Source organism: Pagrus pagrus (genome assembly GCF_965226575.1).
Source record: "Pagrus pagrus genome assembly, chromosome: 7".
Classification (NCBI taxonomy): domain Eukaryota; kingdom Metazoa; phylum Chordata; class Actinopteri; order Spariformes; family Sparidae; genus Pagrus; species Pagrus pagrus.
Window position 1 is genome coordinate 26,697,415 of NC_140191.1, and position 22,738 is coordinate 26,720,152.

A 22,738-nucleotide genomic window follows, 5' to 3' on the forward strand; every position below is an offset into this window, starting at 1 on the left:
TTTTGTATTAATTTGGGCGGGACCCCTGCAGTGAGACTGAGGGGGACAAGAAGTCACTTTGACATAGCCTATTAGAAAAGCCATGGCGTGTAGCAGGTGCTCTGGTTCGGTGCATGAGAGCCCTTCATTAGCAACCAAAGTGAATGCTAAAGGATGTTTTAATGATAATAATTCAGGCATTCAGAGCGGTATTCGTCGCGTGTGTTTCTTCTAAAGTCTATGTCTGACATCTTTAATGTACATTTAACCACGTATGGAACTTCAAATGACAGTTAATAGGCTACACATTTTTTAACCCATTAAATTAATTGAGGTCACGTGAGGTTCAATAAGAAGCTCAGGGCTGTCACAAGTATAACGTATAATATACAGAGGACATTTAATGTGCTCTTATACAAACCTCTCGAGGAAAAAAGACGCTGTAACAAGCTCGAAGCTGCTGGAAAGAGGTAACAAGTCAGCGACACACTTCACCTGCAGACATAATACGACGGAGGAAACAAGTTGCAGCGAAACCTCTTGTTCCCTGTCAAGCGATAAGACAAGACCACGCCCACTGTGAAACTTCGAACCAATCAGCGGGCGCGGGGCGATGGTACGCATGCGCGCTTTGGACGCGCGGGACGGAATGAAAACCCAAACAACAGAGTGGTGAAAGAACAGTAATCTTCATGCTTTGCATTGAAATTACGGGAATTCACACCACATAGGAAGCCGAAATACAAGGTTTGTCATGTTTCAGTGTCATTTGTGTTTATAGAGGCGCCGCTGTGGTTAGTTTCCCTATTAGAAATCCTGCTGTTTCTGTTTACTAATGCTAACTGTGCACTCAACGCAGATACAGGCTAGCTTACTAGAGAGTTAACGCTAACTAGCTAGTTTATACCACGGACGTTACATTAAAAGGTTAATACCAACACAATTACGTTGTCGCTGCATTTAATGTGGAGGACTTACACCTTGTTTAACTGCTGCGGATAATTTTACACACTCGTGTCTTGTGAGCTCTACTGTGAAGTAGCTATGTTAACATCACTGAGTGGTTTTAAAGCTAGCAACAAATGTAATGCTTAACTCGTCACGTATGTCAATGGCAGCTTCTGTTAAAATAACAATACTTACAAAGCTTACATAATACAGTTATGACGTGTGACGTAATTTTGTGTCTTATATTGTAATGTTAAAACATGTGTGGCGATACCTTAAGATATCTCGTAAAGCTAAGTTATATTTACTACAAAACATACAGTACAAGCTAAAACATAGTGCGCTTATATTTATTCTACTTTTATATAGTGTATCTTTTCCATACAGCATGTGAATGCCTGCCACTTTTTTCTGTACCAACATCTCGACCCTGTTTTGTGGAACAATCTTGTAATGTCTCACCAATATTTTTGTCATTAAAGGGGATACTGATTGTGCAGCATGGCAGATGACTTCAGCCAGTCCCTCACACCACCAGTTTCCCCCTTCACAGCAGACAGCCTGTGTGAGTGGATGGCAGCCCAACCACCATGCTTCTGCTGCTCTGACACAAAGGAGGATCCCACTGGAGCACTCCCCACAGAGGGATACACTGCTAGAGGCTCCCTAAAAAGGTACAGTCACTGTAAGTTCACCATTGTCACAAAGAAATTGGAACTTGGAGGTCAACCGTTTCCACCCTGCCTATTTTGTCTCCGAGAAATGGCACCAATGAAAACTGTAACATCTGTGAAGTATCCAGAGTAACTGGGTCATTTTTTTCTGGAAACACACATTGCTGTAGATTTTTTTTTCAAAGGTCAGTTATTGATGCTTTGAGCACAACAACTGAACTCACCATCTCCTCCATTGTGATGGGTTAGTGGTAGAGGTGTCAGTTGCCTAACTGATTGTACCTACATCCACTCCATAGGCTGCTGTTGCGTCTTGACCCGGCCCCTGCAGAGTATGAGACAGACACTGTGGAGATATTTGGCTTCCCCTGGGTTACAGAGACAGCACTTGTAGAATCTACAAAGCTACTCTTTGGTCTGTTCAGGTAAGCCAAGATGAAAAACAGATCTCATCTAAGTTCGCTTTTAAATAAACACAAGGCCTTTTTTTTATTAATTTGTTTTATACAATGTCTAGCACGTTTCATTTGCATACACATCACTGGTCTTAATTGGTCTTTGTTATGTTTCAGACAAAAAGTTTACAGGCTGGAGACATTGGTGCGGTCTAGCTCACATGACTTTGGTAAGCTTTCTGCTAAATGTAATAATGCTAATAATCTGTCTTTAAACTTTTGTGTCAGTATTTTATCCATACAGTAAGCCATTATTGGCTTTCATAAACAGACATCTTATGTCTTAGCAAGGTACGTTCATGTACATTGGCAAACCATCAGACAATGTCTGTAGTGTAAACAGGAAATGGTGATTTTAAGATACTAAATGCAGAGAGTGGATTCCAGTATCCATTAACATCCAGTAAGTGAAATAATCTGAAGAAAAATTGAGAATGCTCCCTTAGATGTTTCAAATTAGGAACTTGACATCATGTCAGCTGAAATGTGTGTTGAACCTGAGACCTTTGGCTTGAGTTGGTCCAACCAGTGAGTAGGGCTGAACAATTAAATTTGTTAATATTATCAAAACCACAATGTGGCCATGTACAATATCAAAATCACTGCACATTTATGATAATTGTAAAATATGTGGCCCAACAGCATCACAGTGAAGGGCTGCAGAAATGCCCTGGCCTTTTTGTTTGCCATTTGCTATTGCTATTTCCACAAATCGTGAATCATATTGCAATCGTAATGTCAAAATAATTGCACTATGATTTATTTTTAAAGGTGCATTATGAAATAATTTTGTTTTGAAACATTCTAAAATTAAATTAAGTTATCAACAGAATGACATTACATCAGACCTGTTATTTCTTCACAAAGACATCATTGTGCTGCAGAGATATCTACTGTAGTTAGCATGCTAACTATCGAGCCTAGGCTTGTCATGTCTTGTAATAACACTCCCAGTCTGGCAACTAGCTAATGGCAGCTACAGTTAGCAGCAGTCAGTGGTTACTCTGGTGAGATGATGCCCCCTATTTGTTTGGAGTGGCCAATTCTTATTTATTACACCTTTTAACTATATAATATTTTAAAATGTTGACCCTAAGTAGCAATTCTTATCATTTTAATGTTTGAATTCCGTTTCAAAATTGTAAGTGTGTGTATCTGGTGGACCAACAAAGTGTCAAGAAGAACAAAGATATAAACATGGGTGTAATAGTGCAATTTGTTGAAGTGAGCAAACCTTTAATCAGCTGTTTGAACAAATGAGTTTACCATAAAGACATTGTTGAGCTCAATTCTGTGTCTGAGTCATGTCTGATATCTGATGAAGTGGGCATGTTTTACATAACATTAACAATGCAGCCCACATCATCCGTCATGTGTTGCAGGTCAAGCAGGCAACCTCCACTATGAAGCAGAGGAACTCAGACAGCAGTGTGTTTCATTTCTTCAGTATGTCAAAGTCTTCTTGCACAGGTAATTTTACGCATTTAATGTAAGCTACACTGATACTACTTATTTAAACGTTATTTTATCTTTTTTTTTAATCTGTCTATTTTTTATCTGTTATAATGTCGTGTGTTTATCTACAAGGTGAATTTATTGTCATTTTTTAAACAAGGGTTTAAAAAACGGTATGACAACAGATACTTCTGTATGTGATGTTTTGGGCGCTTTTAATCACCCGCTGTAGAGCCTTCCTGTCCTGGGCCGTGCACAAACCATACTATTAGAGCATTTTTATTAACACTACATTTACTGGATTGGTTTGTTTATTTGGAAATGCATGCCCTTTATCTGTTCAGGTACCTGGAACCGTCCGGCTCCCTGGATGCAAGTCACCTTCACCCCTATGAGGCGCTGGAGGCTCAGCTCCCCTCTGCTCTTCTTGAGGAGTTATTCGGCATCACCCTCCTAATAGGACGACTCAAAGACTTGCCTTCCAATGTTCAGAGTGCCTTCACTATGTCTAACCAGGGAAAGGTGTGTGTGTGTGTGTGTGTGTGTGTGTGTGTGTGTATGTGTGTATGGCGGTAGAATCGTGTCATAATGCGTGCGCACCTATCAACTGAACGTGTCACACGCGCGTGCTTTGACGCCTGCGCAGCAAGCAGCGCCTGACGTGTAATGTAGTTTCCTCATTGACTTATAATGGTCCCCCGTTCACACGCACGTTCACGCGTATGACTGCTGCACGCCGGTAATCACACTACGCGTAGTGACTACGCGTAACATTCATGCGTTTTTATGCGAACGCACGCACGCACGCACGCATGAAGATAATTGAACATTTTTGTCACACGCTCACATGTAGGCGGAAATGACGTGCGCAAACTATGTCACGCGTAACAAGATGCTGCGTGCGTATGAAGCAGCGTGCGCACGTCTGTCTGTCACTGTTTGACAAATGTTGTCACGCGTTCACACACGCGTGCGGTCGCAGTTTCTGATGTGCGACCGGAAGTTGATCTGCACCGTGCGCAACACACCGCGTACGTGAACGCCTCGCGTAGTTGGCCTTTTCATTTTATTGAAGTGTCGTCAACCAGGGGAGGCAGCAGTGAGCCAGACACTGCTGCCAGCATCTCAAAAGAAGAATGAGAAGGAGGAGAAGTGTTTTTTTTGTTATATATATATGTATGTATAAAAAACGCTGCTGCTCGAGTCCTCAGTGGGACCAGGACGGTGGATCATTGATAAAAGTGCGTGCTTCCCCCGCCCCTCCCAACAAAAGTCCTGGGAGTGTGTTGCAGCTGTTCAGGTGCACAAACCTAACGCACCTCTCCAGCGGTCCCAGTAGTTCTCAATGAACTGATCACCTGCGGGGGGCGTGGTTAACTTACAAATGTTTGTCATTGATTTTGTGTCTTATGTGAGAAACAAAGTAAAAGAAACAGCAACAGAACTCTTTCTCTGTCTTCATGGAACAAATGAATCATGTCATGTAAAAGTCTGTATGTCTGTATCTCGTATTGGATCGATGTCTCCATCTACTGGATGAACATGGAACACAGAACAACTACGCGAGGCGTCCAAGTACGCGGTGTGTTGCGCACGGTGCAGATCAACTTCCGGTCGCACATCAGAAACTGCGACCGCACGCGTGTGTGAACGCGTGACAACATTTGTCAAACAGTGACAGACAGACGTGCGCACGCTGCTTCGTACGCACGCAGCTTCTTGTTACGCGTGAAATACAGTCTGCACGTAACAACGCACGCACGCACGCACGCATAACAAAATTCTCATGCGTGCACACACCCGTTGCTGCGCATCTCTCTGGTTGTTTTGACATTGATATACCTTCATAGTGTGTGTGTGTGTGTGTGTGTGTGTGTGTGTGTGTGTGTGTGTGTGTGTGTGTGTGTGTGTGTGTGTGTGTGTGTGTTACATAGGCATCAAGTGCTGTTGTAAAGACCTTTGAAACAAGTGTGACAAAATTGTGAAAGGTGTAAATGTAGTAAGCTTTACAAAGCAAAGGAAATCATTCCTGCCATGAGGAATGAATCATATGATCTCTGTTTTTTTATAGCATTCAACTAAGAGTTCCCATCACCCAGAACATCTTGCTTTAACTTGAGAAAACATTGTCAGTGGATTTTTTTTCTACTATTGACGTTGAACTTGGTGTTCTCCTACAGATATTTCCTCCCTCTTGGCATTTGCTACACCTTCATCTTGACATCCACTGGTCAGTTTTAGAGATCCACCACCTACTTGGCCACAAGATACAAGGTACGTGTCCGCTTCTTGCAATGGAATGCTTAGACAGGAAATTGAAAATAAGGATACTGAAATGTGAGCCGCAGCTTGTTTCATGTTGCAGTTGAGAGATACACTGATTGTACTTGTAGTATTAAAATCCAATTCATTTGAAAGGCTGTAAAACCTATTGTTGGAGGAAAACTACATAACAAGTGTGGACTTGTTGCATGGTTACAGCTATAGAGACCACATATTCTCTCTTCATACAAGACAGTTTAAAGGTTTGTACACTGGCTGCTGTGTGACACAACAGCATAGTGGACAATAATCCTCTGACTTACAGCTCATACTGAGTCATTATCATAGAAACAGGCTTTTGGTAATTGTACCTGTTCTTCTCTCCAGGCCAGGTGGTGTACGCCCACCAGTTTGTGAACCTGACGGGAGAAAACCTGACTGATACAAGTCTGTTTGAAGAGCACCTGTGCAGTCTGCTGTGTGACCTCACTGGTCTGGCCATAGGCAAATACAGCAAGGTGGGCGGCTGGCCACAACTCATTACATCTTACTGCTGAGATGTACCAGCGGTATTTCTATGTTGTTTTTTTAGTTAGAAAAAACTGCTATCCTCATGTTGAATATATTTATCACCACATTTAGTACTCAGTTGAAGCCAGGGATGGCAAATACCGAACATGAATTTGGCTTCTGACATGCCCAGAACATGTTTTCCCCAGAATATTATCCCTTTTAGAGTGGAAAAGCCTCAAAAAAAGCACCAGTACCGGACATTAGGGCTCCACAAAATGGATATAAAAACCATGCGATCATTGCGATTTATTTTGAAAGGTATTTCAGAGGCAATTTGATTTGTGTTTAGTGGGAATGGTAATGTTTGCATACCAATTTTCATTTCCACTGAATAACCTATTGAAATCATGATGATGTGACGGGTCTGTTCCAAGCAAACATGTTTTCTTACATTGGAAGAACGAGATATGTAGGCCAGGTCATTGCTGCAGCACTACAGTACTTCATTGTAATGCTGTTTTGTCACACATTTAACCTTGCAGCTTCTTGCAGTTTGGATATTGCACTTCGCCATATTGTGATCTCAGTAATATTTTGATTAATTGGGCAGCCCTCTTGGATATGAATAATTATAAACCATATGTCTGCATGCAGAGTAATTATAGTATGATAAAAGTGAATCAATTCATTGTATAGACTTTATGTCAGTGACAGACCTCATGCATTTATGTAGAATAGAGCTGCAGTTGGAGCTCACTATGTCAAATGGATCCTGTTCATTTATAGGTGAGGCCTACGGAGGCACTGAGCAGTCACCACTACCTCTGCTGCTGCACCAAGGAGCTGTGGGTCCTGCTCATGCACCTCCTGGAACACAGGAATAAAGTGTTGCACACACAGGTAACACAAATACACACATGTTCACTAGAGCTGCAACGAGTAGTCGAAGAAATTGAATGCCACACATCTTTCTAATCAATTCTTTTTTTTTTCTTTTTTGTTGTTTTTTTTGTTTGTTTTACAAGCAAAAATGTCAAACATTTGCTGGTTCCATCTTCTTTAATGCTAGGATTTGCTGCTTTTTTTTGTCATTTATGATAGTAAATGGAGATTCTTTGGGTTTTGGACTGTTGGTTGGACAAAAGAAGCAATTTGAAGACATCACTTTGCGAAATTGTGATGAGAATTTTTCACAATCTTTTGACATTTTATAGACTAAGCAATTAATCAATTGATTGTGAAAATAAGCCACAGATTAATCAACAATGAAAACAATTGTTAGTTGCAGCCCTAGTGTTCACAGTCATACAGTATAATATGACTCTGCCCATGCTAATTTAAACAATGTGCTTCCCTCTAGTCTTTCTGGAGCTACATGAACTCGTTGTTGAGGCCTCTGGTTTCTGGGAAGCCAGCAGCAGAGCAGTTCAGTGGCCTCCCCACACACTGTAAGGACCCTCTGGGATTCACATGGTGGCTGGTCACTCATTTAGCGATGTTAGGCCAGTACGATCGTAATGGCACACTCCAGAATGAGGTAAGAGACTGAGACTCACATGATTGACATGTTAAGAGGTTGCACTGCAATATAACCTGAGTATGAATATAAAAGTGTTGCCACCACAAGGTTACCACCATGAAATCCTGAGACATGACTGGAAAGTCTGGGAATTTAACCTCGGTATCTGAAAAGCTCAGTTCTTATTTTAATGTTCTTCTTTTTTTCTCTCTTTCTATTTTTTTTACAAGAAATGAACGTGGGTGAATCATTTCATCCAGGTAGTGCAATGTAAAGACAAAAATTCTTCACAGAAGGTGCAGATTTGAAGACATTTCGCCTCTCATACAGGAGGCTTCTGCAGTTCTTAAATAAGTCAGAAATAATTTTTCTCAGTACTTTATTAATAATGAGATGGTGCCAAAAGTAGACATGTAAATGAAAAGAGAAAAATTGCAATTTTCATTGAAAAATATCTGAGACTGATGGTGACAGATTTTCTGCCTTACCATGGCCAGATACTTATAGAAAGCCTTGTCTACGTTAGTCTTAGATGTGAATGCAATTACACAATAACTTTTCACCAACTATTCCCATATTTAAAAAAGTATGAGTCAGTATAATTTAAAAAAAAACATTAATGGGTGTTTGATATTGTTTGTACATATCATCTTATTGTATCTGCACTCACAGAAACATATGAGGGATAACTGGACTTTTGTGGAGGAGCTGCTCAAGTTAACCTGCAACCCCAAGGTCAGCACTGCTTCTAGTTTCTAGTTACATAATCATACCCTGGTTTTCATATTTGTTATTGTCAATTATACAGCTCTTTATGTGTATGTAATAACAGGGAGGTCTTGCCGAGGAGCAGGTCAGGATGCATGTCCACTGCTGTCTCAGTCTCTGTCTGGTGTGGGAACCAAGCACCAGCGCTGTCTCCACCCTCTGGGAGTACTACAGCAGGAATCTGGTGAATACAAACCTTCATAGGAAACAAAGACATGAAATTCTGCATTGACTGATGGTGTGATGATAAAAGTTGCTCAAACTTGATACACAATGCCACATTCTATGCATCTCTACTACAATCCAACCACCTTAAGTTCACATTTGTTATATAATTTATCCTTACCACCACTTTTTGAGGAATGTCATGTCCTTTAATATCTTTGTCTTTGTATGTTTCGCATTTGTTTTTTTGCTGAGATCCTCATAGATTTAACTGTGTCAGAGAGTAATGAGTTATACGATATCATATGTGTTGTTGTTTTTTTTTTACAACATACTCATTATATTTAAAATGTTGCTGTAATCGGTCATCCATCAATAGACACAAATCATGCAATCATTTAGTCATGACCTGTACAGTTACATTATCTTCTTTCCCTCTGCCCCAGAGTGCTTCATTCACCGTGCCCTGGCTTGGGATGTCTGGCATGGGCACTCTGTATAAGACGCCCCAGGCTCTGCTGGAGCAGGCCCGCAGCTGCTGCTCCCCCTTTCACCTCCACTCTCCAGGACACACCCGGCTCTACCGCTCAGCCAACTCCTTCCACATCTTCCTTCGAGTGCTGGCCCTGTGCCTTGCGCAGGACAGGGCTGGTGGAGTCCCACAGAGACAGATCAAAGGAAGGTACGGATGGAGAGAAGGCTGGGAGGCTTTGCGGTTCTTGCTCCTTCACATCCACTTCCACCATGAAAACTAGGTCTCACGGCCAGGCCGTTGACTCAACACCATATAGCATGTAGTTTTTTCAGAGGAAGAGAAGATAAAAGGGAAGACATGGAGGAGAAGCTGTGAGAAATGGTTACTAATCAGGACTAGGCTTTGTAGGATTCCCTTTTCCCCTTGATCTTCTAATGTGTGATGTGTTTAGTGTGCTGTTTGGATTTGTGTGTGTGTGTAGGTGCATACTTGCATGAATACGTAAACAACATGTGTGTTTGCACACTGGCATGCGTTTCAGTCTTGTTTGTGTGCGTGCCAGGTGCACCGCAGTCTCCCAGTGCGTCTTTGATATTTACTCAGGCCCCCCAGTGGAGCAGGTGTCTCAAGAGTCAACCACCTGCTCTTCAGCACAGACCAGAGCCAAGGAGCCTCCTACTGATACACACAAACACACACACTGCACCTGCTCCCTAGGGCTGTGACATGGTTTCAGAGTGTGTGAGAGGCCATTTGATGGAGGGATAGTGTGTCTTTTTTGGAGGAAAGTAAGTAAAAAGAGTGGTATGATGAGAAGCTAATGTGCATATCAGATCCGAGCGCTGGACCATCCTATATCCCCGGCCGGCTGGGCGCCAGAGAGAGGCAGCCGCAGATAAATCCGCCTAATGACTTCCCTCTGTCTGGAATGTGCTCAGTAGCACTGCAGACATGGGGGCTAATTAGCTAACGAGCGTGGCGGTTAATTCGCCTTAACGAAGCTGTGTTGGTTTCCAACACGGATAGAGAGGGGAGCTCGGGTGGTGGGGAGTGGGGAGATGTGGGTGGTAGGCAGTCTGGCAACAGCCACACTGGGCTGGGACAGGTCCAGATTCCCCCCCCCTCGCCCCACCAATACCTCCTCCCCCTCAGGAGGCATGAGGCGTGCCGACTGTATCGCTGCAACGTTTCGGCAGCGTTCCTACTCCTGGCCGGGCTCTGCGGGACACCCGCGACGAGCATGTTGATCTCCAACGCCGGGAGTTAGAAGCATCTGCTCGCCTCCGGAAAAAAAAGCTGTCCGGAATAAACAAACAGACAGACAGGTTTGGAGAACACAGAAAATCCCCACTGCTGCTTCCCAGTGCGCTGCTTATATCCCTGTTACATATTACCCATTCATCTATTTAAATCTCCCTCCCCTCACACTCTGACTGCATGCTTGGCCACCTTCTCCTTTTATAGTCCTCTGTGGGTGTAACTAAGCTGATTTCAGTGTTAACCTGGTCTTTCTCACTTCCTCTCCACTCCTTTATCAGTCATACTTCTTACACCGAGTTTGTCTCGGGATGCTTGCTGTTTGTGTTTTGACCCAAACAGCAGCTCCTCTCACCTGTGTGGGCTGCATCTGTGTTTGGGAGGTGGGGTGTAAAAAAGGAGGGGGGGCTCCAGCCTTCTGTGTTTTCCTGCCAGGCGGGCAAACAGAGCTGGATGTGTGGCAATGCATGTGTGTGTGTGGTTTTATTGATCTCTCTCTGGTGTTGCAGTAAATTGGTTTGGCTGTAGAGAGAGGGACCAAGCGCCTACTGCTGTGTGTCTGAGTGTCTCTGACATTTAACATGATCTTTAAAGGCATTTCTCCACAGTGCCCGCAGGATCTAACAGCGTGCTGGGTGAGAGAACCACCCAGCACGCTGTTAGATCCTGCTTACTCCCTCTCTCGATTTTTCTTTCTCTCTCTCTCACACACACACATACACACGCACACACACACGCATCAGACTGGGCAGCCAGGCCTCTCCCCTGGAGCTGAGAGGGTGATGGAGGCAGGTGGTGTGGTGCATGGTGGGGGTGGAAAGTTCAGTTAGTCAGCATTTAAAGTCAGGGGTTTAAGAAGAACAAATCACCTCTGAAGACTGTGTCAGTGGAAGTGAAGAAAAATTTGAATTCATATTTTTTTTTAAAGAATTGTAAAGAGCAGACACTGATCTTGATCACATCACTGTCTCTGACTCATTTCCCCTCTAGCTGACCGTCCCTTGTGCCACATTTTAACAAACTTTGTCTCTTCCCTGCCTCTATTGTTTTCTTATGTTTCCAGGATTTATTCCAAATTCTCCTCAAAGAAGATGCAGGAGCTGTCAGAGACAGGCCTCATGAACTTCTTGCTGCTGTTTCTGGTGGTGGCCAGGCAGGTGGAGCTGGAGGATGTGGCGAGCAGGGCCTGTGAGCTGCTGGGCTTCCTGCCTACTAACTGCCCCCCTGGGCACCGCACCCTGATCTGGAGGGGACAGCTATCGTTGCTGTTATTGTTCCAGGTAGTTTTGATGATGAGAAATCTAATCTGGAATAGAGCTCCACTGATGAGTGGATTACTATTACACTTCTAACTTAATCACCAAATATTTTGATTGTGGATTATTGGATTTTTCAAGAAAAAAAAGTCAAAATTCTCTGATTTGGATCGTTTTTTGTTTTTTTTACCATTTTCTAATATTTTATATCGACCGAACAACTAAGTGATTAATTGAGAAAACAATCGAAAATAAAAATCATCATTTATTGCAGCCCTAATCTGGAAACGTATTGTTGTTGTGTTTTAAAAAAGGCTTTTTTCCACTTTAAGAATGTTTTACCATATCTGATATTTTCCCCAGGAGAGTGGTCTGGACGTTGGTGCACAGGCTGGCTGGCTGGCCTCCTCCTTTAATGAGACGGCCAAAGAGTTCTACAATAAGACCACAGAGGTCTCTCGCAAACTCGCCCTCTGGGGGGCCCTCGGCTCATACCTGGAAGGTGTAGCTGAGGTGTTCGAGACGAGCCCCAGTCTCAGCCTATCGGAGGAAAAGCTGCTCAACGAAGGGTTTGATTGGTTGTTGCCTGCTTGCCGCCTATCAGAGCTCAATTCTGCCCTGGGCTTTCTGCAGATCGTCCTCGCCCAGCTCAGGTGAGATGGCTGGTGTAAATACTTACAGGCTCTGAGGTATCTCTTACTCTCTCTCAGTTTTTCTCATTCTTTTATTTCACTGATAGCTGCTCCCTCACAGATAGTGGACACATTCAGACAAATGTTTTCTGGCCGAGGCCAAGCTAAGCTTTTATTAAAATCTGATAAGTGGATACAGCAGAGGAGAGTGATCTCTTCAGCTCTTCCCTACCCATCCCAGAGTCCACTAACTTCTCATACTTACAATAGGCGAATTGTGCTGTCAGCAGGAATGAGCGTCTGTAAAGACCCTGTGTTGCGTTGAGGCCCCTGTTAGTCTCAGTAGACCTAGTGGCCCCCAGGTCACCCTCACCAGGTGCTGGTGGAGCTCTGAGTAGAGTTACAGGCCCAAGGGACCCTCCATGGACCCTCCTGCCGTCATGGGGACGGCAGCAGTGCTGTTGGCGTGCTGAGAGACTGTGGTCAGTAGGGCGTCAGGACGAGTTCAGCTGTAGGACACGGGTGTTGGTTACACGATCGACCCCAGCTGAAGGTCAGAGAGCCACAGCTGAAACAGTGTCTGTTTATGTGAGGAGGTAGAGGTGGGAACAGAAGCCACAATAGATACAAATCAGGTGAGACTGGAAGGTCTGTGAGGAAGGATGTGTGATCCTTTACTGTAGATTCTCAGTTAAATTCTTTGTTTAAAGAGCTGAGTTTCGCTTTGGTTGCCAGTCTTTAAGTTTGCAATAATCATTTACTTTTCATAACCATAATTATAGCAAGTAGGACTTAATATGCTTAAAATTACCTAAAGTAAGTACTTTTAAGCTTGTTGAATCCTTACTTAGACCGATATTTTCAAAATGTAATTGAAGTCTTGTCCAAATGTAGTCATGTTGCAGTGTTAACACAATGGAGCAATAGATATCAAATGAAATGACTGTCTTCGTGGAAATATGTAAATTTAAGCGAGTGCTTGGGCCGGATATTGTTCAAAAATGTCTTGGTGCTGATGTAGTATACAGCTGCAACATTTAATCAATGAATCGATTAACTACCGAAATAATTGCCAACTATTCTGATAATCAGCTAACCTTCTTGTGTCATTTTTAAGGTAAACAAATCCAAATTCTCTGGGTCCAGCTTTTAAAATGTGAATACTTCCTGGTTTCTCTACTCCTCTATGACAGTAAACTGAATATCTTTGGGTTGTGAAAAAACAAGACATTTTACATCATCTTGAACTGGAAAACATTGATCGCCATTTTCGCCATTTTCTGACATTTTTAGATGACGAGTTACTTAATTTAGAAAGTAATTGACAGACCAATTGACAGTGAAAATAATCGTTAGTTGCAACCCAAATATAGTAACTGAGTTTCTGTACCAGTTTTTCAACAAAACCGACAAAAGAGGCCAAATCTAAACATTAGTAGCTGTACAAGAACATTGTTTAAATTGCATTCTAAAATGGGCAAAATTATTATAAACCTGCATTCATTCAATTCAGTTAGCCTCTTGGGGGCAGTGTAACAAGCTGTAAACATGATGTAAGCATATTTGGAGTTATGGGTCTGGCTGCCTGGCCAATGTAAACTGAAAATTCACCTTCCTTTAGGCTCTGTTTTGGTCTTTACTCAATTTTGAGGGAAATATCTGGCCTTTTAGCCGCTAAATGCTCCACGAGGTTCACCAACCAGATGTCATTTGGTGCTGGGCAGGTAGCTTACTTTGGATTTCTCAGGGCTTTTTGCTTGAATCAGCCACTGGTAGTAGCTAGAAACAACACCGCTTAGAAGGGGGCGATTGAAACAACAGTGAAGTCGTGGGCTGGAAAATCAAAACAGTGACAGTGAAGTGGATCAAAATTCTGTGATTCCAGCTTCTTACAAGTGATTATTTTCTGGTTTATTTACTCCTCTATGACAGAAAACTGAATATTTTTGGGCTGTTGACAAAATTAGACATTTTAGGGTGTCATTTTGGGCTTCTCCTTTTTTTTTCACCATTTTCTGACATTTTATGGACCAATCAAAAAATTGGTTAATAAAGACTGAACATGATCGTTAATTGCAGCCACAGTTTCTTCAATAGCTTTTATACCCCAAGACTATACCGTGTTCATCTGGGGTTTTACTAAGCACTGAAAGTATTACTGCCACTTTATGCTTAAATTGCTTACAAAAGGTTAATAATTGAGCTGAAACACTTGAATAAGAACATTGTAAAGTTAAGTGTTGCCGAGCCCTCCGCACTGATTCATGTAGGTGTATGATTGCTTAAATTGTCCAGTGTCTACGTCCCACCCTCTCCACCCTGCACACACACACACGCACTAACCTACACACCTGCCCACACACCAAAAAGTGAAACACTAACCTATGTGTGCTCCTCTCCTATTTCAATGCCGGGCTCCCATAACATGATATCTCGTTAGCTTTGCTAATTCCCAAACTTCCCATCTCAGAAGTCGGGGGGTTGGAGGGCACACATTTGCACATTAATGGCCAAGGAGAGCGAGAAGAAGAGAACTCCCAGAGGCCCTGTGTGTTATGGCCCGGACCACGCTGACCCATTTAACCAAATAAAAAAGTACCATGCTCTCTCTTTCAAATCCGTCCCGCCAAATTAAACATAATTCTTCGGCCTGGCAATTCTCGGTATCTCTTTGTGATTAATGCCTTTTCTGTGACACAATTAATGGGCAATTATGTAGCCTGGCAAATTTAGCCTGTGCATCATTATGTCTACTGAGAGCCGTGTGGAATCTGCACACATTAAGAGAATTATTCTGCCAATGGCTGAGGCAGCGGAGGGTCCGAACATTCACTCTTGATAGCCATCGCCATGGCGCTGAGGCAAGGAGCCAGTCCCAGGCATAATTCCTCAGTTTTATTCCTTCCCATGACCCTCTGCTGTGGGAGGGGTAGGGGGTGTCGCTGGTTGATGAGGTGAGCTGGCATTGGCACACCATGTTGGATCTGTTTTTGGTACAAACAATTAATCCCCATCTCCTTGGCTTGAAAAAAAAAAAGCCTCCCTGTGAAGCGTTTCCCTTTGTGAGCATTAAGACCTTTTACCGGATATGGAGCCTTTCTTTTCAATTTCAAGGACAACTACTGTTAGGTTACTTTAGAGAGATTTAGAAATGGTTACACCTGTGTATATGTTTTGGTAGAGATGCATGGACAATGCTAAAGTTCATCTTGTGCCTGGGTGTGTGATTGTGTCTCTGTCATTATTAGGATGCTATATTTGATTTTCTGTGTCTGTATGTTGGATGCAGCTGGGGGAAAGGTTAAATGGGGTCTCTAATGCTGTGTTGGCATTGTGTGTGTGTGTTTGTGTGTACACAATGTAAGAAGCCGCAGTGAGGAGGATTAAGTGGGGTCTCTGACGATGTCTTGTACAATGAGGGTTGATGGGTGTGAAAGGCCCATTCCGCAGTAGTAACGAGGCTAATGAATTCAGACTCTAATCGATTGTCTCAGCTCTCTCTGGATTAGATGCAACCTTGCTGGAAGGGAAGGCACTGCTGAGGTGTGTGTGTGTGTGTGTTCGTGTGTGTGTGTGTGTGTGCCATAGTAGCAGACTAGAGTGTGTGGTTGGGGATGGGGTAGAAGGCGGAGGGGGGGGTTACTAGTTCCTCTATCCTTTCCTCCTTCCCCAGCACACCTCAACCCCGCTTTCCCCACACCCCCATCCGGGCGAATGAGGGGGACAGGAGGATCATCTCCAGTCTAAATGAGATTACAGCTCCTTCAGCTGCTTATCTGGGCTAATGCCAGCCACTGTGGGGCTGCTATAGCGGCTGGGGCCAGGGCCAGGGATGAGCCAGGAGAGCCAAAGTATAGTCTGTGTACAGGGGATCAGCATTAGGCTCCACTCTATGCCTATAATATCCTCCTCTCCTTCCCCACCTCTGCCTCCACCCTGCTCTGCTCCACACTGCAGCGCACCGCCGCACCCAGTAATCCCCCAGGAGAGAAGAGAGGAAAAACACATGAAGAAGGAGTGAAAGAGAGAAACAGGGGAGCAAAAGGATTTGAGAAAGTCGAGGGCGGAGTTGGAGGGTGTGGGTGTTGTACACAAGAGGGAACCGGTGTTTGGTTTTTTGCATCGGATAGATTTGTTTATCTGCTTTATTTGTGTATGTCTGTCTGTGTCCTTTCAGACGGGTCCACCAGCGCAGTGTCCAGTCAGCACCCACCTCGGCCTGGGCTCCTGCTACCACCAGTGTGGTGAAAGAGCGCCACCTAGCGGTAGCAGCAGCACTCTGGGCGCACTTCTTCCCCTTCCTGCGCAGCCTACGCCTCTCTCAGACCCCTCCAGCACAGCTGGCAGATGCTGCTGCAGGTCAGTTACGCCCACAGGGATGAACAAGACACTGAATGGAGGGAAGAAGGGCTGGAGGAGGACAGGGCGGGGGAGAGCAGGAGAGAGTTTTGGACAAGAGTTCAACCAAAATGGATTTGTGATGGCCGATGATTATTTTGAGTTAATGCCATCATTTTACATGAAGGCAGAGGATTTGAATGGCAGTTTGGCAGAGAAAAGAACATTAGGGAGGAGGATAAGATGCTTTATAGATTCCTAGAGCATGTTAAATAAAGAGCATCTAGAAAAATAATCTTGTTTATGCTTACACTTATTACACTATATTTGCATGTACAAACTACAAACAAATCCGAAATCATTTTATCTTCCTCAGGCTTCACCCTGTTGGCCTTTGATCTGCCCAGCTCTGCCCCCCAGGACCTTCAGCCCAATCCAGTCCAGTCCATCATGCAAAGCTTCGGCTGGGACGACATGGTTCACCCACTTCTAGTGACTCGCTACCTTCCCCATCTGCTCCAAAACAGGTACAGTTAGCTTTTTAGTTCTACCTCTCATGTCTATGGGGCCTGAGGACAGAGGGTGTCATCCACTGTACAGATTGTAAAGCCCACTGAGGCAATCTGATATGTGGTTTTGGGCTATATAAATAAAACTGAATTGGCTTGACATGACTATAACTCAATCACAAAGCATTTTTATCACACCGTTCCTGATGGGAAAACATCAGGTCAGTCAGATGGGGATGATGTACACTTCTGTACCCGTCAGCCATCAAGCTTCAGCATGGTAGTCGCCTCTTGACAAAATTGTTTTTCAACAAGTCCTGTTGGTATATTTGGTGCCATGTAATTAATGAATTAGACAGTGAGTGTCCTTGGTGTTATCAGAATAGGTTTTAATGGAGAAATTGCACCCATGCCTCTAAACGGAATACAAAATGTAGTTCATCTTCAAAATAACACTCAAGGGTACAAAACAAAGTGACTACCTCACCCTCAAAGGTCCTCTTCAGACAGTGCCAAGTGATGTTAAGAGGCTACACCTGAATATAAAGCCAAGAACAAGGACACTCCTCATATTTATTGTTTATGAGTACCAGCGTGCCAAGCCTCCATTTGCTACTGTTTGAGCTGTTAGCAATATGTAATTTATAAAATGAAGCAATGGTTTCAATCATGCGGAAATTTTATTAAATTAACACACCTTTGACAGATATATTCACCTCCCTCTGTCCTTCTAAACTCTTCATTAGAAAGTGTATGTAAAGTTATGTAAATCTGATGTGTAGAGACATTTATGTGTTTTGAGACAAGTGGATTTTATTGTTTATGCATTTTTTAGATAAAGATTTGTGACTTGGTATAAACTTTCTCCTGCCAGAAGACAAAAAATGACAACTTCAGGCAGCAAATTTAGGCATAAAATGTGAATTTTAACGTTGACATTAATGTTAATGTGCATGTATGAAAGAATTTGGCACTCACTTATTGAATGCTTGATATTTCTTCATATCTTCAACAACAGTAAAGAGCAGTGTGTCCAGCAGTTGTCTATAACTACACTCTTTACATTTGTCTTTTCCAGTGAGCTAGTGTCCTCACTCAGCAGTCACTCTGCTGTTGTCGTGTCCGGTTCAGCACAAAGTCTGTCAGTTAGGGCCTGGCTCCGCTGCATTCTGCAGCAGCACCTTCATAGGAACCCAGATGGATCTGACAGCAAAACAGGTAACAGCACTGAGTCTACAATATGATTTAAAAACAAAAAATAACCATAGGTTATACACCAGGCAAGATTAACTTAGCTGCAGGTATATATGGATTATGAGACAGGAGGATTCAGGAAAATGTATGTAATAATGTAAATTACATATAATCACTTCTTAGGTATACCCAAAAATATTTTACAGCTAGTAACACACATTAGATGGGTTTTATCATTCTAGGTGACATAAGCTCATTAATGCAGTGTATAATTTGAACCAGGGTTTCTTCAACTCCTTGAAATCTGAACCCAAATTAGGGAAAGTCACAACAAATATCCTGACAACAGATTTTAGAAATGTTGCTATAAGCTTAAAGAGCTAACTCCGCTTTGAATACAGAACAACAGATTTTGTGTAGAGAAATGTTAGGCTCATTACCTTTACTTTTTAGTATTGTATTAGAGTTAAGTGATACGTATGTAATTGCATTGCACTGCTTTCAGGCCGGGGTGTGGAGGAGCAGTTGTGTGAACTGACCCGGCTTGTGCTGAGGCTTCCTGAGGTGGACAGTTTGCTGCAGAGAGCAGGCCTCCAGCCCGCAAGCACCAGGCTAGAGCCCACTTCAGTCCTGGAGATGTTTGTGAAGGTATGCTGTTGTCTGTTCAAGGTGTCAACAAAGGTACACCCAGTAGCGTTGTATATCTGCAGTAAGTTACTCTAGGATTTAGTGTTAAAAGAAGCACTTAGTGAGACATTCCTGCTGTCAGCTGCAGGAGAAAAAGTGGAGTTTCTGTAGAATGTCTATGTATTAAAATTTAATGTCTTCTAACGTTTGAGTTTGTACCCTTTTCCTTAATTTATATGTATAAGACCTACAGTACTTGGCATATCTTAGTAAAATTCATCCCTACACCTTTACTCAAGTCTGCAATATCTGTGATGTATGCTCAGCACATCACTGTCATTTCTGGTCTCTACTACTGCAGCCAGTATTTACATGCAAGTATTTCCATAAATTTCTTTTCTTATCTGCTTTCTCGTGGTTTCAGGCTCTAGGCTATGTGTACAGTGGGCTGCAGCTTTTGTCTGAGCGTTCAGCCATGGTGACCAGAGCCCTGGACTACATTGGTGACATCCTGAAACACATTAAACCTTCTCTGGTCAACAAGAACCAAGAGGGACTGCAGCTGGCCTACTGGGCTGTGGGTAGGTGCAGAGCCTCTATACTTCAGACACATTATACAAAAGACAAAGCTTCAGGAGTACGTTGTCTCTTTATTTTTACAGTATGCTGCAAGTCACAGACAATAGTAAGGAGTCATTACCGTTGTGTATTTGAATTTATGAGTGTCTCTGTTTGATTCAGGTTGTATAGTGAAGCACTGGAGCCCCCTCCTGGCCACATCTAAAGCCCAACAGCTGCTGTTTCGCATTGTGGACGTGCTGCTGCTTCCCCACAACCTCACACAGCAGGACAAAGCACTCAGGAACAGCCTGCCTCTGTACCTACAGGTTAGAAGAAACATATATTGTACACTCTCTGAGAATTAGGACACACAGAAGGTCTAAAAAGGTTATGAAATAGACCTGAAACCTAATCTAAGAGTCTTCATCACTGGTGTCTGTCAACTGTTCACGTTTGAATGTATTCTCCTGCAGGGTCTGTCGGTGGCCTCCAGCGTGTCTCAGTCTCAGGGTGTCTACCTGAAGCAGCAGCTCCGCTCTGTCACTCGCAGATATCTGGATCATTTCCTTCCCGCATCACCTTCCATGGGCATCATCACCAACCACCCAGTGCTTCTCAGTGCCTGTGAGGCCAACCCAACGAGCCGGGGAGCAGCGCTGAGGAAGACCATACTGGAGGTGCTCTGGTAGGTCTCAGAAACTGGGGTGTTTGCCCACCGTGGCCCACTAACCACCTGGCTTTGACATCAATTTCATATTCAGATCGTGTTTTGTAGGGGCTTTTGTCAAGCAAATCAGCATGTTTCATAGTCTAAGGTTGACTGAAGCAGAACAATTCTAAATTCGAGCAGGACAGGAACAAATTAAGCTTTAATTTCATTTTTATTTACTCAATTTTAATCCTACAAATCACACTCTTATCAGACTTAAATGACTTCTTGACTTCCATTTTGTTTTTACAAACATATATTTCTTAAACTGTGCAATTTCTTTCAGAACTAAGTTTTTTGAAATGCCTCTTTCCTATTTGACAGTGAGAGCTTCCTGCAGTTTAAAGGTCATGCCCCTCCACCTCGGCTAGCGTCAGTCCTCATGTTCCTCTCAGAGCTTCTGAGACGAAACGTTGACTCAGACCCCGCCCTCCTCACTCTGCCCCTGTCCTCTCTGCTGCGCTGCATCATGCTGGTCAACGAACCGCAGGGTAAGAGTAGTTTTTCTACATAGTTTCTGACTGCCTTCCAAATTGTGTGTCTTCTTTGGCTAACGTGGCCCAGACTGGTCTCCAGAATATCCTTGTCTTGCAATCTAGGAGTCAGTTTTTCCCAGTCGAGCAACCAAATTGAATGCTAAGAACGAGAACTTTCAGTTATCTACATAACCACAGCTCTCTGAGTAATACCAGACCACCCTCCTTGCTCATGTGGTGTCAACCCAGTTTTTAGAGGGTCTCTACATTCCCTGATACTCAATCCCGACTGGCATAATGTTCGTCTGAGTTTTTCAAAATAAATCTGAGCAGGCCTGCATTTGTTGTGACTTCATTCAGCATTAGCTCAATAAATGCTATAATCACAGTACTTACTATCAGCAAGACGGTTGCAAACACATCCTTAATGCTTACAATTTTCATCAATCCTCACTTTGGGGTAAATTATAGTGAAAGGAACACATTTTGACAATCAAGTTTGTGTTTATAGTAATCACTGATTGTCTGTTTTTTTTCTGTGCAGTGAGGAAGATGAGCACAGATGCCTTGCAGCTTGTGGTGGAGCGATGTGCTGCTGCGTCTACAGGGGGACCGTGTGCCCAGATGATCACTGTCTTACGGTAATTGACAATAATGTCTAGCAATAAATATCTGCACCTGCATTAGAGCTGTGTTGCGTTGTTCACAGGAAGCGCAAAGCTTGATATAGGCTCTGTAGTAAAACTATGTGTGTAACATCAAAGGCCTATTTTATCCTTCATGCTTTTTAATGTTTGTGTAATCCAAATTCTCCCAGGTCGTTTGTGGAGGAGAATGAGGGAGTGTACGACAGGCAGGTATACAGTGTCCTGGAGACGGTGGCTGTTTTAGATCCCTCTGTGGTTCAAGCTCTCATTCCACACATGTCTGTCAGCCTGAGAAACACTGAGCACAAGAGAGGACTGGGCAAGAACATCGCCTTGAGGTGAGCAATCAAATGAATCACAACCTGGAAGCCACGCATTCTTTGCCTTCAACTATTTTTAAGTCGTCTAGACAATGAACAGGTGTTACGTACTGGCTTTTTTTGTAATGTGTCCACTAATGTAACTTCTCCATCTCTCTGTGCAACAGGAGTGCATATAGGAAGTTGCTGTGCCTCCTTGGGGAGAGTGGGCAGGCAGAAATAACCAGTCTGGAAGCGGACTGAAGTTTTAAAAAAAAAAGAAGAAAAACAAGGACCAGCTCCAGAACGTGTCGCCAGCTCCAAGAATCACTTGTTAGTCATTCCAACCTTCTTTTTTTTTGGTGCCAAATCACCAGAAAAGGGCATTACAGTGCTGCCTTACAGGAGTATCTTACAAAATATGAATGTTTAGTGTCAGTTAGCTACGATTAGTCAATTAATGTCGATTTAGTCGATCGAAAGAAATTGATTAATCATTTCAGTCATTTTTTTAAGCAAAAATGGCAAACATTTGCTGGGTGCAGCTTCTTAAATGTAAGGATTTTCTGCTTTTCTCTGTCATTTATGACATTAAATGAAGAGTATTTTGGTTTTGGACTGTTGGTTTTTTGACAAAAGAAGCAATGTGAAGACATCACTTTAGGCTCTGGTTAATTGTGATGAACATTTTTTACAGACTATAATGAAAATAATCGTTAGTTGCAGCACTAATGTCATTATCTGTGAACATCTGAAAATGTTATCTGCTGCTGTAGTATGCTAGAAAATCACAGCATGTGTTCATGCAACTGTGAATGTTTCAAAACACCTCATCAGCTCGACTTCAAGAACTTAAAACGTTCCATATGCATGAGTCTGACATGATCCAATTATCAAGTTGTATATAATGTACATATTGTAAAGAAAGTGCAGCCTTGCCTTTTTGGCAGACACTCTTAATAAAATAAAATGTGACAATAAATATGAATATGCTCATAAACCCATCTCTTCACCTTTTCA

At 42.9% G+C, this 22,738-nt stretch overlaps 1 protein-coding gene across 1 annotated transcript; it reads left to right on the plus strand.

Moving 5' to 3' along the window:
* Window positions 1-624: 624 nt before the first annotated feature.
* mms22l (MMS22-like, DNA repair protein) lies at window positions 625-22,454 on the plus strand. Its single transcript, XM_084357529.1, has 26 exons — window positions 625-726; window positions 1,410-1,601; window positions 1,901-2,026; window positions 2,174-2,226; window positions 3,439-3,526; window positions 3,856-4,033; window positions 5,692-5,785; window positions 6,161-6,291; window positions 7,073-7,186; window positions 7,647-7,823; window positions 8,478-8,540; window positions 8,638-8,757; window positions 9,185-9,420; window positions 11,534-11,750; window positions 12,090-12,379; window positions 16,536-16,717; window positions 17,073-17,223; window positions 18,284-18,423; window positions 18,905-19,047; window positions 19,451-19,607; window positions 19,768-19,913; window positions 20,061-20,272; window positions 20,621-20,787; window positions 21,317-21,413; window positions 21,590-21,757; window positions 21,907-22,454. The coding sequence occupies exons 2-26, from the start codon at window positions 1,429-1,431 to the stop codon at window positions 21,980-21,982; spliced, it is 3,699 nt and encodes a 1,232-aa protein (XP_084213655.1). The 5' UTR covers window positions 625-726; window positions 1,410-1,428; the 3' UTR covers window positions 21,983-22,454.
* Window positions 22,455-22,738: the final 284 nt, after the last annotated feature.

What these genes read in the sequence shown, in the direction of transcription:
- mms22l (XM_084357529.1), top strand. Translation starts at nt 1,429, where the DNA reads ATGGCAGATGACTTCAGCCAGTCCCTCACACCACCAGTTTCCCCCTTC. An exon ending in GCTAGAGGCTCCCTAAAAAG is followed by an intron (nt 1,602 to 1,900) that starts GTACAGTCACTG and finishes TCCACTCCATAG; the next exon opens with GCTGCTGTTGCGTCTTGACC. An exon ending in CTATGTCTAACCAGGGAAAG is followed by an intron (nt 4,034 to 5,691) that starts GTGTGTGTGTGT and finishes GTTCTCCTACAG; the next exon opens with ATATTTCCTCCCTCTTGGCA.